The sequence below is a fragment of the Podospora anserina genome, chromosome 1, assembly GCF_000226545.1.
Source record: "Podospora anserina S mat+ genomic DNA chromosome 1, supercontig 3".
NCBI classification, from domain to species: Eukaryota; Fungi; Ascomycota; class Sordariomycetes; order Sordariales; family Podosporaceae; genus Podospora; species Podospora anserina.
In genome coordinates this window covers 465,397-479,791 of record NW_001914845.1, presented here as the reverse complement: position 1 = coordinate 479,791, position 14,395 = coordinate 465,397, and the positions used below count along the sequence as shown (strand labels likewise).

The 14,395-nt window shown below is 53.8% G+C and overlaps 5 protein-coding genes across 5 annotated transcripts; 2 read left to right on the top strand and 3 right to left on the bottom strand.

Moving 5' to 3' along the window:
• Positions 1–463: 463 nt before the first annotated feature.
• Positions 464–1,244, bottom strand: PODANS_1_14220 (uncharacterized protein; the record flags this gene model as incomplete). The annotated part of the gene is made up of 3 exons (XM_001905091.1): positions 464–833; positions 886–1,030; positions 1,109–1,244. 3 exons carry the CDS (start codon positions 1,242–1,244, stop codon positions 464–466), a joined length of 651 nt encoding a protein of 216 aa, XP_001905126.1.
• Positions 1,245–1,901: 657 nt separating this feature from the next.
• PODANS_1_14210 (uncharacterized protein) lies at positions 1,902–6,247 on the top strand (the record flags this gene model as incomplete). The annotated part of the gene is made up of 2 exons (XM_001905090.1): positions 1,902–2,141; positions 2,222–6,247. 2 exons carry the CDS (start codon positions 1,902–1,904, stop codon positions 6,245–6,247), a joined length of 4,266 nt encoding a protein of 1,421 aa, XP_001905125.1.
• Positions 6,248–6,729: 482 nt separating this feature from the next.
• PODANS_1_14200 (uncharacterized protein) lies at positions 6,730–7,742 on the bottom strand (the record flags this gene model as incomplete). The annotated part of the gene is made up of 3 exons (XM_001905089.1): positions 6,730–7,158; positions 7,233–7,471; positions 7,544–7,742. 3 exons carry the CDS (start codon positions 7,740–7,742, stop codon positions 6,730–6,732), a joined length of 867 nt encoding a protein of 288 aa, XP_001905124.1.
• Positions 7,743–8,001: 259 nt separating this feature from the next.
• Positions 8,002–9,522, bottom strand: PODANS_1_14190 (uncharacterized protein; the record flags this gene model as incomplete). The annotated part of the gene is made up of 1 exon (XM_001905088.1): positions 8,002–9,522. A coding segment is annotated over one exon (1,521 nt), but the record flags the coding sequence as incomplete, so codon positions are not given.
• Positions 9,523–10,058: 536 nt separating this feature from the next.
• On the top strand, positions 10,059–13,100 carry PODANS_1_14180 (uncharacterized protein; the record flags this gene model as incomplete). Its single annotated transcript, XM_001905087.1, has 1 exon — positions 10,059–13,100. The coding sequence occupies one exon, from the start codon at positions 10,059–10,061 to the stop codon at positions 13,098–13,100; it is 3,042 nt and encodes a 1,013-aa protein (XP_001905122.1).
• Positions 13,101–14,395: the final 1,295 nt, after the last annotated feature.

The window sequence follows — 14,395 nt, the reverse complement described above, 5'->3', positions numbered from 1 at the left end:
CTGGACGTCGTGGATTTTTCAATGGCCACCCCAGCTGCTCTGTCTGTTTTTTGTCTTTTCCATCGGACACGGAAGTTGAGGGTTGGAGCAGAGGTGGAACCGTCAAAGACGGCCATGATGAGAGTAGGCAAATGTCCGTAACCGTACAAAACGCCATCCACACTCCCACGGTAACTACTCTTCTCAGCTTGGTTGACACCACTCTCATGAAAGGAGGGGAAGGCAACCTGTTTTGGACGAAATCGGAATCCTTTTCCGCGCACAGAACATCTGTCCCGCCACGCAGAGCCTACACCACCCAGTCCCCGGGCCGTTGCCTTATCCACCACTTGATTCTTACCTAAGCAAACGGCGCATCGCTTTCTGTGATGGCCTCTTGGCCATCAATAGATACATACTGCATGGTATGTTGCTGGCTGCCTGTAAACTACCTTTATCAGATGCCTCTCAAAGCCAAGCCTCCTCAATCGTCGATGTCGAGCACCAGTTCGCGCAAACGCTCATCCCGAACCCAGTCAAGGCCGCTGCCAGCGACGATAGCACTAGCTGTGCCTTTCATCACTCTCCATTTTCCGCGCGTCGCTCTAAGCTGGGTCTCTAATGTGTCCAGTTCCATCTTGAGCTGTGTATTTATGACATTGTTGGGTTCTTGCCCGACATTATCAGCAGCAAGGTCAAGCGTTTCCGATGCGAGTTCCACATTTCGCTGTTTGGTTTCTAGATATTCAACCTCAACCTTTGTGAGCCTCTCCATGGCCGAGTGCAGGGCCGAGCAGTGCTCAGCGGTGCGCTTTGCTGCATGGTCGCGCTGCTCGATGTGGGATAAAAGATCCCTAGGTATTGGTTAGCGACAGCTTTGGGCCTCCATGTCAGTGCAGCACCCACCGTTCAACAGGCGAGGCGTGAGTGGCATGGTGGACGGCTTTTAGAGTTGGCTGGACCGCCACGACGCTTTCGATAACTCTGTCGCGAAGTGACAGTGATGCGTTTGCTTCCAACAGCCGGGTTCGACCGTCTGGTGATCCTTTCCCTTTAAACAAGGAAGTTAGCCACAGAGCATGTGCCAGGCACGCACCATCTCGGTCATGCTGGTAAGTCTCATACACACCTTGGGTGTAACGCTCTTGTGCTCTGAGAACTGCCAACTGGAGCTGGAGTTGTTGCACCTTGTCGTAAAGCTCCAGCACGCCGGCTTCGGCCTGGGACAGCTCGGGTACAGAGGTCGTTGCATTGATTGCTGCCATGTTGGTGGGAAGAGCTGTAAATTTCGATCCCGTGGTGAATGCTTCGCCGGTCCACACGTGAGCCAGACGCGCCTCGACGCGGTCTTCACCTTTGAAGCAGCAGGAAGCTTTTAGGTCTGCATGACGTAGCAGTGCAGCTAGCTTGAGAGCACAGTGTATTTAACATGGATGCCCCTCTACGGAGTAGTGCAGGTGGTCTTTTGGTGGAACCCAGGTGGCTTGGTGAGCAGCAGCCTGGGGCGACCAAGATACGGTAATCATCCACAACCACAGCCTGTCTGCCTTTCGGCGGCATGTGCGCTCTTGAGCTATACCTCACCTTAACCTCCACCATCAGTATTTTAAGGTTGGAGCCTCCAGGGCAGCTTGATTCAATTCTTGTGTGTTTTTCCAACCCACAGGTGTGAAGTGGGCTGGGTTCTTCTTACGGGAGACGGCCGACTGCTGCCAACCGGGCATCCCGCGTGTCTATCCGTCCTTTGCACCTGCAGAACACTGAACGGTGAAGCTGAACAAAAACACTCGGGATAAGAAAGAGACGGGCCTTTATCGTTTGCGCGCCGTCTCCTCCCGCCGCAGCCCGTTGCGAAACTCTGGTCAACGGGTCCAGCCTTTTCCATCTGCATTCCGTTCTATTCTTGAAAGGCATGTGTCGATATGGCGTCACAGGTGTTGATTGCCCACACGGGTCAGCGCCTGCATCTTGACGCTTCCCAGGCCTCATCGTGCGTTACCCTCCCCTACTGCTACGCTGTACCCGTGAGAGATGCTGACAGTTTGAGCAGCTTGGACAACCTCAAGGCCACCGTGGCCTTGAATTTATCTATACCCGCACAGTACATCATCGCGTTGACCCCCCAGGGAAGGCCCTTGAAGCCCCAAGCCACCCACACCGAGGTTAGTTAGCTTTCGTCCTGTGGATATGGGTTGGGAGGACATGCGCAGCGTGATGAGGTTGGTCTAACGACGTTGAACAGAAAGAAATCTACATTTACGATAGTCGCCTAGCCCTAGGATCGTCCCCAGGAACACCGACTCCTGCCCGGTCCGAGCTCCCTATGCCCAAGGAATACATTTTCTCAGACGCCCCGGACTTGATCGAAGACTCGCGCTCTATTCACGCATGGCAAGAGTTGTACAAGGCACGCCAGGTCTGGGCGTTCAGGGTGGTGGAGGATTGCAGGCAGATGGCTACCGCCGCAGATGACCGCTACAGCGAAATCGATGTTATGCTCCGTTGTCTCGATGCGGCTGTCACCAACCTCGAGTCTGTCATCCGAGGCCTGGAGCCCAAATATGCAGAGCTCACGAGATGGATTCCCACAGCCCGGGCTGACTATGCGGCATTGGCAACAGGATGGGAGGAGTATCTATCGCTTGCACGGAGCATTCCGGTTTCGTCGGCGATGGTCCGGTTCATGACCGGACAGGAGGTCAGCGGCACTAAGGCAAGGCTGCAGCGGCAGGCCACTTTGGAAGACCTGATTGATCTGGAAACTACCCGAAAAGCTGGCCGTTTGGCGCCAGCAGCCCTCCGCAAATTCAACAACAGGGTCGCGGATCTAGACAAGGCTGCGACACGCCTATTCCAAGATGCTGAGGATCTCTTCCGGGAGTTTGAGAGGACCATGGCACGGTCAGCCATGGACCATTCTCGTGACGCACATCAGTTATTGCAGGACATTGAAGCGGTGGCCAAGAAAATAGACACGGACTACCAAACGACGCTGGAGTACACGAGTTCGACCCGGGACGCCCTCTCGCAAATTTCCAAGATTGCGGTCAACCATACCGAGCGCTTGCTGCCAAGCATGGCAAAGCGAGCGGTCGAACTGAGCAACATGCTCCAGTATGCCACACAAGCCAGAAATACTCTTGCGGCTGAGTCCACAGAATTCATGCGGAGCATTGCCGATATCACGTCGCTCAGCAGCAGTGTCAAGGCTCAAATCAATGGGGTCAACCAAGAAGACGAGCTCTCCACGTTTGATCATCTCCGTCTCGTTCAACAAAGTCCGTACATGTACGCCTCCTTCGTCGTTGAGGCGATCAGGCGCCGCGAGTGGCTTGAAAAGGTCAAGCAAGACTCGTCCACCCTTGCCAACGAGATGGCTCTCTTTCAAGAAGAGGAGATCAAGCGGCGCAGAAAGTGGTACAAATCCATTGCGAACACATATGGGCCCCAAACTCCAACGTCAGAGAGTAATGTACCCGGCTTGGAAGTAAATCTGCTCGGAGAAGAAGAGAGCTGGCCGTCAATGACTCGAGGGGACCTGGAAGAGTTCTTTGCGCTCCTACAAATACCAAAGGCAGACCCCGAGATCGTGAATGACGTGGGAAAGCTGGTGGCAGAGCTGAACAACCCTACAAGACAGCAGTCCAGGAGGATGAAGGCCTTTAAAAACGGCAGCGTGCATGAGGCTGCCCTCGGACGTAGTGGCTTGTTGATTCGCGGTGATGACGACCTACTCCGGACGTTGCAAGATGAGAAAGCTAAGCTGGAGGGCAAGCTTAAAACAGCAGAAAGTCGGGTGCGACGTCTAGAGGATTTGCTTCACCGCCAAACCCAAGCATCACGACCAAGTATCGGCAATCTATTCCAGGTCCCGAGCCAGCAGTTACCGGACCGCAATGACTCTACAATATCGGTCCGGTCACCTCGAATCACAGACGACCGGAGAGGATCACTTGAGGGGGCTGAGGTTTTGGCCCAACGAATTCAGCAGCTCGAGTCTGACCTTGCAGCCGAGAAGGAGAGGTCGGCGGGTCTAGAAAGGGAATTGAATGTGCAGGTGGCCCAGCATAACAATATCAAGGGCCAGTTGAGCGAGGTCAACTCGACGAAAAAGGACTTGTTGGAAAATATGGAGGCTCAAAAACGGGAGTTTGTGGAGGAGCGAAAGTCTTTCCAGGAGGAGATCCGGCAATTGCAACTGCGCCTGGAGCACACAGAAGACGAGATTGAACACTATGGTGAGTCAAGGGAGCATGAAAAAACCTCTTACGATGAGAGGATTCGCCTTCTTGAGTGCGAGGTGCTTGAGAAGCAGGACGCCCTCCTGAAATTTGAAGGCCAAGTTGAGGTCCTTCGTAAGGAAACAGGCTTGCAGCGGGAGAGGCTGGAGGCCCAGGAGCGGCAGTTGCAGCACGCACAAGACGAGCGGCAAGACCTAGTAAAGAAGGTCGAGGTGACAAGTGAGGAAGCGGGACATCATGTCAAGACGCTACATTCTCTTTGGGGACTGTTGGCGCCAGACGCATCCATCCCGGTCGATCCCACTAAGCTTTCAGAAGCAATTGTTGGCAAAGTTAACGATGTACTGTCTCGACTGCAGAGGCTAGACGGAGATATGTCGCTTCTGCGCCTGGATCTCGATTCTTCTCAGAGCGCAGCCAAGATTGCGCAGGCGGAGAGGGCATCCCTGGAAGCAAGATTCGATACCTTGCGCAAGGCAGTTTCCGAGGAGAGGGCAAAGGTAGCCGCATTAGAAGGCAAACTGGCAGAGAGTCGCAGCCAACTCCAACAGCTGCGCTCGAAGTTGGCCGATGGTGAGACTGGTACAGAGTCTCTACGAAAACAGCTCGAGCAACAAGAAAAGAAAATCATGGTCATCACAGAGGAGCTGGCGTCGCGCACATCGCAGGTCGGCAGCATGGAAGAAGGCGCTCGGCTACTCAAGGAGAAGCTGAAGGAATCGCAGGTCCGGTTGTCGGAGCTGGGAGCTTGGTTTGAATCTCGGACCGAGCATGCAAAAGAAATTACCCAAAGGCTATACGCCCAGAACGAATGTTTGATACGCCTCCTTGAGCGGCTCGGGTTTTCGGTAACCCGTCAGGATGGCAACATGACGATACAAAAGGTTCCGAAGGCAGAACGCTCGACTCAAAGCACAAGTGAGTTGGATCCCAGCATGTCTCTTCGACGCTCCAGCACCCTTAACCTGCGCCCAGTTGCAGACAGTGCCGACCTGAAGCTATTATACTGGATGGATAGCAACAACAGACAAAGCGAGTCAGCAAGGTATACCGCCTACTTGGAATCACTTGGCTACTTTGACATGGATGCCTTTTGCGAAACCGTGATACGCCGCGTTCGAGATATTGAAAATATTGCCCGGAAGTGGCGAGGATACCGGGACAAGGCACATGCATTGCAAAAGGATGCTCACAACAAGATCGCCTTCAAACACTTCAAGGAGGGCGACCTGGCATTGTTTCTTCCTACCAAGAATCAGGCAACAGGTGCTTGGGCGGCATTCAATGTGGGCTGTCCCCATTACTTTCTTCGCGAGCAAGAGTCGCACAGGCTGGACAATCGTGAGTGGATCGTTGCCAGAATCTCGCGGATCCAGGATCGCGTCGTGGATCTCTCCAAATCACTGCAACATCAGCCTGGAGATCGAAGGAGGGGGTTGTCTACAGACGCGGAGCCATCTAAGGACGACAATGACAACCCCTTCGGCCTGTCTGATGGTCTGAGGTGGTATCTGATCGATGCAGAGGAGGATAAGCCAGGTGCTCCGAATACGCCGGGCCTTGCAAAGTCTACAGTGACGGTAGCTGCCAACAAAGTCGAGGCCATGGCTGACATGCACACCCATGGGCGGTCCGGGTCCAAGTCTGGAGGGCTTGTGGGTCGTGGAGCTGCGCCGTCTGGCATTGAGGGGGTCAGCAAGACACTTTCCAAGAGTCTCGAGAGCCGTCGCTCTAGTACGGGCTCTAGAAAGGCCCTGCCCTTTGCGATTGGTGTTTCTCGAGGTCGGGACAGTGCCGTCGCTAGTGAGACAAACTCTCTCCGTGCTGCGCCAGCCGATACCCCGGTGGCCACAAGTCCTATACAACAGCATGCTGTGCCTCAGGTTACCACTCAAGCAGTTGATGCGAGGCAGACGATCGGTGCCGACGGAGAAGAAGGAAGCTCAACGGAAGCAGCGTCAGCCCAACAGCCGCGACAATCGCTTTCTGAGGTGCGCTACCCACTTGATTCCCTCATCGGACCCTGAAGCATACCTTTGCATTACCAGTGTTGACAGGTTCAATGAAAAGCGGGTCTCTCACAGCTTGGAGCAGCCTGCACAGAGCGTTGGCCCTTCCGACCTTTTAAAGAAGAGTGTAGTCTGGGATTCCCTTTGGAACCTGGACGCTCGTTACGATATCGGACCACAGTACAGGCAGCCCTCGAGCTGAGGCTTGTTTGAAGCTGGCAACTCCCAAGGGTTTATAAAGATCGCCTACGTAAAACAGGGGCAGAAATGGAGTCAAACAACATAGAATAATATCAGGGAAGGCATGGCAGACCCTGCTGCATCATCAGGCTAGAATGTTTTCGTAATATGTCGTAAGCGGTGCGTGCAATAGTACACGTGTATGTACACAGTGATAGTTACAGTAAAATTATACAATCCAGCCCGGTCCACTCCCCTGATTCAACTTAGTGTTGACAGGCTACCAGCTGGCCGTTGGCATGGGACGTTCCTTGTCTTTCCTATACGGCAGTCTTCTTCGACGCTGGCTGTGGCTCTTGTGTCTTCTCTTCACTGGGGAGAACCTCGACAGACCTGGTGATAGGCTCCAGATCCGAGTTTCCAATCGATACCTTCACTTCGAAGCGTCCTAGCTCCTTGATCTTGTTGATTTCGTCCTTCAAACCTAGCACGGTGACATGAGCGGGCTCGATGTTGATCTGAGCCCCGTCCTCGTCGGCAGATATGCAGCTCTTTATCGAACTCGCAATGTCCTTGGTTGATACAGAGCCATAGATCGCGAGGGGTCCCTGTGGGGTCTCCTGGGCCGCAGCGACAGCGACGAGAGGTGATATGGTTGCCGTATTGGATGGCGGGGCAGGAATCGGGATACGATAGAAGGTGATGGTTTTCGGAACAAGCCTTTCAAGAAGCTCACGCACTCTCTCCGGCTACAATCCAGCCACCGTTGTTAGAAAACAATTTGACCTTTATCAAACGCTGGAAACGAGAAGAGTGCCCCTACCTTGATGGTCTTCTTCACAGGCTTGGCGGCCTGCTGAGGTTCGGCTACCGGGGCAGGTGGTTTCGCGGCAGGCAACTGCTCCAGCACCTTCATATCGACAAACGTCGGGTCCCTCTCGCCGACATCATTCTTGGGGGACAGGCCGAGCTCCTTGAAGCGGGCTACAGTCATATATTCCGCCAATTTGCGGGGAAACCACTCGTTGCGCATGCGGCCGCGCTCGACACGGAAGATTGCATCTAAATGGAAAGAAGAGGATTAACAAGCCTCCCTTTGAATTTTGTGAGGGGAGGCAGTGGTTTAAAGTATACCTTTCCTGCCAAACTTGGGGATATTTGCTAACAGGCGGACGACAACTCCCTTGTCGCTGGGGACGAGATGGGTGGACTTTGCTCGAGTCTGAACCAGTGGGAGGGAGTTGACGGGACCGTTGGGGGATAGAAAGGGCTGTGCTAGCCTCCGCATGCACCAAAGGCATGCTGGCGATCTGCTCACCACTGGTCCCGCCATCGTGACGGGTCGAATGGGACTTGGAGGGTCGGACAACGGGCGTGTGAATTGGAATCACAGCTCAAAAAAATCGAGACCGGGAGCTATGGATAATGTTCGGTTGGGGTCCACCCACAGTTTTTGCCAGGATCAATTCGGTTACCGTAATTTACGGCACTCTGGCTGTATTCCGTAACTTAAATACATACCTTACATACATCTCGACCATAATTAGGACGTTGTTTCTACTGGCTACTGCCTTTGCAGATGCAGGAAACGTCTATTTCCAGGCAAGCTTCTCTCCGCGAACCAACTGACCGAGCCAGCGCTGCAGGTCTAGCACCATTCCCTCGACCAAGTCCGTTTCGACTATTCCTTCTTGCCAGCTCAGGCTGATACAGATATCTCCACCAGCAACCCCGGCGACGTTGACCCCTATCGCGGCTCCTGCGACCGTTGCTCCTTGAGACATGATTGAGCGACGGATCTGCCAGCCTGGCTGGAGATGGCTTCCACTTGGGATGCCGTGAATCGACCCGATGTTAGATACCTCCCATGTCGTTTCCCTCGGTTTACCTATCTTTGAAAGCCAGTATTTTCTCCAGTCTGTGACCCAGCTCAGCATACTGATGATGTCGTCCTTCGGCACAGTCTCTAGGTGTTTCTTCATTCGACCTCTTAGGTTGACTGCGGTCTTCCAAATATCGTCCTCGTCCCTATCCCCATGGATCTCATGTGACTCAAAATGATGCGCCTGGGTGGTAACTAGAACTCCAAAAAGAGCTCCAGGCTTTCCGCTTGGTGGATGGTCTGAAATATAGGGCCTTAGATCTAATGGTGTTGAGCTGCAGAATACTTGGGCATCTTTGGCGGGAACAAGCTTGGCGATAGAAGCCAGTACGAGCGAGTGAAGCAAGGGCGTCAGTGTCGTGCCGTGTTGTCTGCATATAGCGAGAACAGATGGCGCCACCTCCGCAGGAACTACAATCAGGCGAAGGTTTGTTTGGAAGGGCTCGGGGGTGATTAGCTTTCCAGTCCATGGGATTGCCTTCGACGGTCTTGAAAGCCAGGCGGGACCGAGCTCTCTGAAAAGAGTACCCAATACAAAACCCCAGGACTGTTTGAAAGCCACCACCTCTTCCAGGGGGGGACTGAGCTGCTGGCTGGGCGGGAGGCTTAGAACATGGCCGGAAAGTTGTATCGGGCGCACTGAGGGGTAGGCCAACTCATTAAGGAGTTTGGTGTGAAAAGCCGCAGTGCTTCTGCCATCCGCTATTGAATGATGCACTGCGAAGATGACATCAAAGGCAAGGACTCCATTTGCTGGATGAGGGGTGGAAACAATGATCACCTTCCACGGAGGCCGGCTCGAGATATCAGGAAAGTATTGATCGTGTTGATGCTCCAGTTTTTGGATAAGCTCAACGTCGAGGTCCTTCGATACCTCGTGGTATTCGAGGTGGAGGTGGAGGTTGATGGCCGATAGGAATACAAAATATGGACTAGATGTTTCCTCATCTTTTATACCCACCCTCAGCGACGGAATGTCAAGAACCACGCTGGCGAGGGCTCTCTCAAACACCTCATAGACAGACTGGCCTTGAACTCCGGATGTGGGGACTGTGTAACGACAAGTATTGATCACGCACTTGTAAAAGCCGAGGGCGTGCCTCGATGAAGAGTATCTTTCACTGTCACGAGTGGTCAGACGAGTCTTGTGCGCAGATAAGCCTTGAGGTTTCGCAGCAAAAACATACGTACCACGGCCCGAGGGCTCGGGCTTGTCGGTGCCCGGTCTCCATCATATGTAGATGTTTGTGGGATCAAACGGTCAGACTTTGAAACGACCCCCCCCAATGCGGAAGCCAGCCCGGAGTGCAAGGCGGGACGGGGTGCGGCATTGCGGGGGACCAGGGCAGCCTCACGGCGCTAGCGCAGGCCAGCACGGCCAGCCCTGCATGGGGTGGATACGTCGACGCGCCAAGCTATCCACGTCCAGTTGGCAAGTAGCCTTGAAGATTCCATGGCTCACTTGACAATTGGGCTGCAATTGCAACTGTCATTCCCGCCATGCGCGCCCGCGCAGTTCAAATTCCAGCTCATGTGTTCCGCGCCTTGTCATGATTCATCTGGTCGAGCTTTCTTTGTGACAACGCATTCGCACCTCAACCGTTGTCGCCCAACCATCAATCACTTCGACGATACATATAGGGGCACATACAGATAATTCAAGGGCGCGCGCTGCCTCTCCGTCCAGCATCTGACCAATTCACCCTGTCCCTCGCCCTTCTCACACTCGGACACTCGGCCTACCTACCTACTCTGAGGCGCAACACCATGGACCGCGACAAGGACAAACCCGACCACCGGTTTGCGCAGACGACACGTGCGATCGCCCCGCTCACGATTACAAGCGCTTCCAAGCGGAGGAGTCTATTCTCTCGTCCAAACCTCAATGATGATGGAACCCGACCTGCCGGTGCCGACGCGCCCGCTGAGAGCCGAGTTGGCTCGCCGAACAACACAAGAATTCCTCGCCTTGCCCAACATCGAGGCATATTTACGATGGAAGATGCCTACCGCTTGGCCACAGAAGAGGAAGAGGCCGCAGCCCGAGGATCCCCAAGTCCCGCGCCACGAACATGGCGCTCACGCCGGGAATCCAGCGAGAAGAACACGTCAAAGCTGCCTGGTGTCGGAGCTCTCGGGACCCAACATCGCAGGACGATGACAAGCAAATCCACGGATGCGGTGGGTGAGGATAGGGTCGGTTTGTCAATGGGCCTTGGTGCCCGGTCGCTCCGAAGCAACATTTCCGACAGCAGCTTTGACGAAAAGATTCGCCAGCACGCCCTTGCGCAAGGAGACCCCGAAGCACCGATCTCTCACAGTAACAGCGCTTCGTCTAAAGCTGGTTTGGGAACCAGAATACTAGAGACTGGGAGAGGATTGGTACGGAGGAGTAGTCGTGGCAGTCCCGAGGGCAATGCTTCACCTCGCAACCCCAAGACTTCAACAGCCGGCAATAGGTTTTCTGGCTTGTTATCGAGGAAGAAGCGAGAATTGAGCAGCTCAACACAGACGCCTGATCTGGCGGATTGGATCCGGTTCAGTGATGGCTCTGCTGGAGATTTGGCTCGGCCAGCGTCCAACCCGCTGTTGCGCCCCACCTCTGCGCCACCGGACCAAGAGTCTCCTGAAAGGAGTTTCGCATGGGAAGCAGAGAACGACTTCACAGCTGGCGACCTGCAGGTCTCTGAAAGCCCTGCAGTCAGTCTCGGTCGAAGTAACACCAAGATCGATGAAATACGAGCACTCGAAGCTGAACACAGTGATAAGGATCCCGAGAGCAACCCCAACTCTTGGAAGAATCTCCGGATCGACGAGATCAGAAATCGCGAAGTTGAAACTGCGTCCAAGCCGCCGGAACTCACCGCTGCGCCGCGCGAGGTTATGGAGCAGACCGCATCGCAGGATCGAGACCTCACAACCCGAAGCCGATCCGGAAGCAACACAAGTACTAAGATGGATGAAATTAAATCGCGGGAGATTGAAAGAGTGTCTAGGAGAGCCATCACCACCGCTCAGCTGGGGAAAATCCGGGAGAGAAACGCCGAACTCACGTCGCGCTCGCCATCGCCCGATATGGGGCGGAAACCCAGCGCGGAGCCTCTGCGTTCTTTTTCCCCGCCGGACGAACAGAGTTGGAGAAGGGGATCCGATGTGGCCAACTCTGCTTCACAAGTACGAGAGCCAAGCGCTCGCCAGAACTCGATCTCTGCAGCTCTAAACAGTTACGATGAAGATGGTCCAGTTATCGATGACTATGATAGACAACAGAGACTTAGCGAAAATGCAGGGATCCGACGCCGTGGCTCACGAGGCAGAGATGAGTCGCGAGATGTCTTGCGCAGACTGTCAGCCGCGGCGATCACAAATCAGCTCACTGACCTGCCAGCGTCTGGCATTTCTGAGGGTGTGTCTGGGCGTGAAAGACCTCGGCAATCCAGCGGAAGTCTTCGACAAAGGATGTTTGCCGGTGCTAAGGGTGACGGCAAACCCACTGTCGGTTTTGTTGGACTTCGGAGGAATGATTCGATGGAATCCAACCTGACAAAGCGGTCAAGCTTTATCCTCTCGGAGTCTGACCCTACAGAGCGTATAGAAGGTGAGATGAATCTATTTGCGCCACATGAAAACCAGTCTGAACGCGGGTCTCTTCGGGCATTATCTCCAGAGCCAGAAGAAGTCACGCCAGACAAAACACCCAAACCCTCCAAGCCTGATCCTCTCACGATGCCCACTCCTCGGGTAACAGGTGCTTTTGTCGAAACACCCGCGACGGTCAAGGTTGAGAAAAGAGAGGAGGATGACATCAAACCGCAGCCAGGCAAACACGACGAACTTCCTGCGGAGCGAGGCAGAAGGGGTGAAAGCGTACCGAGACAGCCCAAACAAACTCAGTCATCCCGTGGTGACAGGATGTCGAGGCGTTCCTCTTCGATTTCTGTCCGACGTCGTGCAAGGTCGCTGTCGAGAGGTCGACCCTTGATCAATTCTGGCAAACCACCAACTGTCCGAGATGACATACTAGAAATACAGCGAGCCAACCAGATCGACGATTCCACTTTGGATGATATCGCCGACCTCATGTTGAAACAAGGCGCCAAAGGCCACGGCTCCGAGGCTATTGAGATCAAGACCGACGATGGCGGCGATGATGAAAAGGACGCAGGCGATCAGGATGCTCAAAGATTGAGACGGATGAGCAGGAGTCTGCAGAACGGGATCATGAATATTCGCACTGCGAAGCAGGGAATTCAGAGACTGGAGGATCAAGTTGCGCATGGCAATCTCAAGAGTGCGGCCGACGATGCTACCGAAACCGAACACACTCACAGCAAACATGACGTTGATGCCCCGTGTCCCATCTGTCAAGGAAACGAACCAACCGCGACAACGACCCTCACTTACGTTCACTTGCCTCTACCTCGACTGTGGCATCACCAGCCGCGTTTCAAGCTTACATTTCTCGGCCTTTGCGTCTTTCTTCTTTCTCTTTGGTACATTGCTGAGTCCTGTATGTGCCACTTATACTGCAAGCCTCCGTACTGCGGCCCAGGTGAGCCTTGTAACTGGGATATTGAATATCCTTCTTGGGGCTTCACGATTCCGTCAAAGTTGGACGAGTGGGTCACGGGGGGACAAGGCAAGCACCTTGTGCAGGAGTGGACTCCCGAGGTCGCAGAGTGGATGATTGGCTTGTGGGACACGGCTATGAGTACTGACCCTGAGTCGACCGTCGCAACCCCCTGGAGCCGTAGCGCGAACCGCAGACGTAGAAGACGGGTGCTCAGGCAAGGAGGCTTAAATCACTAATAAACGTTGCTCATTCTGGGAAAGAACACTCTGCCGGTCAGGGCAGGGGAGGGGAGGAGATAACTAGCGACGAGAAGTGAATCGAGATGCCGGGCTGACTGCTGCTGTGCTCTTTTTGGTTCGGAATGCTGGATGAGGGATAGCAAGACGTTTCTGGCTGTGTCTATTTTGTTGACCCACGCAAAAGCTCATTAGGGTTGAAATAAGATAGGAAAGCGTGGCGATTAGATGTGGTTTTAAGACGGCGCTTCTAGCTGTACAAAAATGTAGTTAATCCAAAGAAATACTTGGTTCAATAAATTCAATAATAACGCAGCTCTCCCTTCAAACAGTAAAACTAGGTCTGGCGTACGGCGACGCACCACTCAGCAGATGTAAAGGCTGCAGCCAATTATACCCTTCCTGCTTTTTGACCAAGACCCTCTCTCACAGCTCGACTCTCTGATTCCTGTCCATTAGAGGTATCACAATACCCCCAGGCATTGCAGCTTTACACAAAGACGGTAGCTCATACGCTTTGCCGTTCAAAATCCTATCCACACGGCGGCCGCGGCCAGGGAGAGTTCTAGCATTCTGAAGGGTGGCCGAGCCTGTGATCCACTCGACACGAAGTTGTTATTGGTAAATGGGCTAGTATCGGTAAGAGGGGGCGGGATCGGTTCTGGACTGGGATCAGGTGATGGTACGGATGTTTGCGCTGAGGAGGCGGCGATAGTATTGCTTGTTGATGTGCTGTCCGGTTGATTGTTCTGGTCTACTGTTGAGGTTGTCGTTGGGTCGGGGATGTCCCCTTCCTGAACGGAAGATGATGGCCTCGTCTCCACAGTCAAAAACTTTGAGGTGACCTTGCTAGGTGAGGTGCTAATGATGGTTGTCGTGGTGGGGAGTTCAGATATGAAACCCTTTGCTAGGAGTTTGGCGGCGTCGAGCTTCGAAGCCGGCAGATCTTAATTTCTCTCGCCACAGCCGTCCTCCAAAGGGTCGAGGAAGCTGTCTTGATAGTTGCGGAGATCGGCATGGCAGTTGGTGTCCATGCATTTAAGAACCTTTTCGAGAAAACTTCCCCTTACTCGCTTGCACATACAATTGCCATTACTTGGCAAACAATCGGAATCCAATATGCAACCCCCTACGCATGGTGGAAACTCAAAAGAAGGTCTTGTCGATTCGACTTTTTCAACCAAAGACAGGAAGAAGGTCAAGCCAGCGAGGGCAAAGCCGACGTGCCGCAAGAATACCATGGCCTTCTGTTTTGTCACAACGTCTTGTCAGGAAGGCGGCATGCTAGCCCTTGG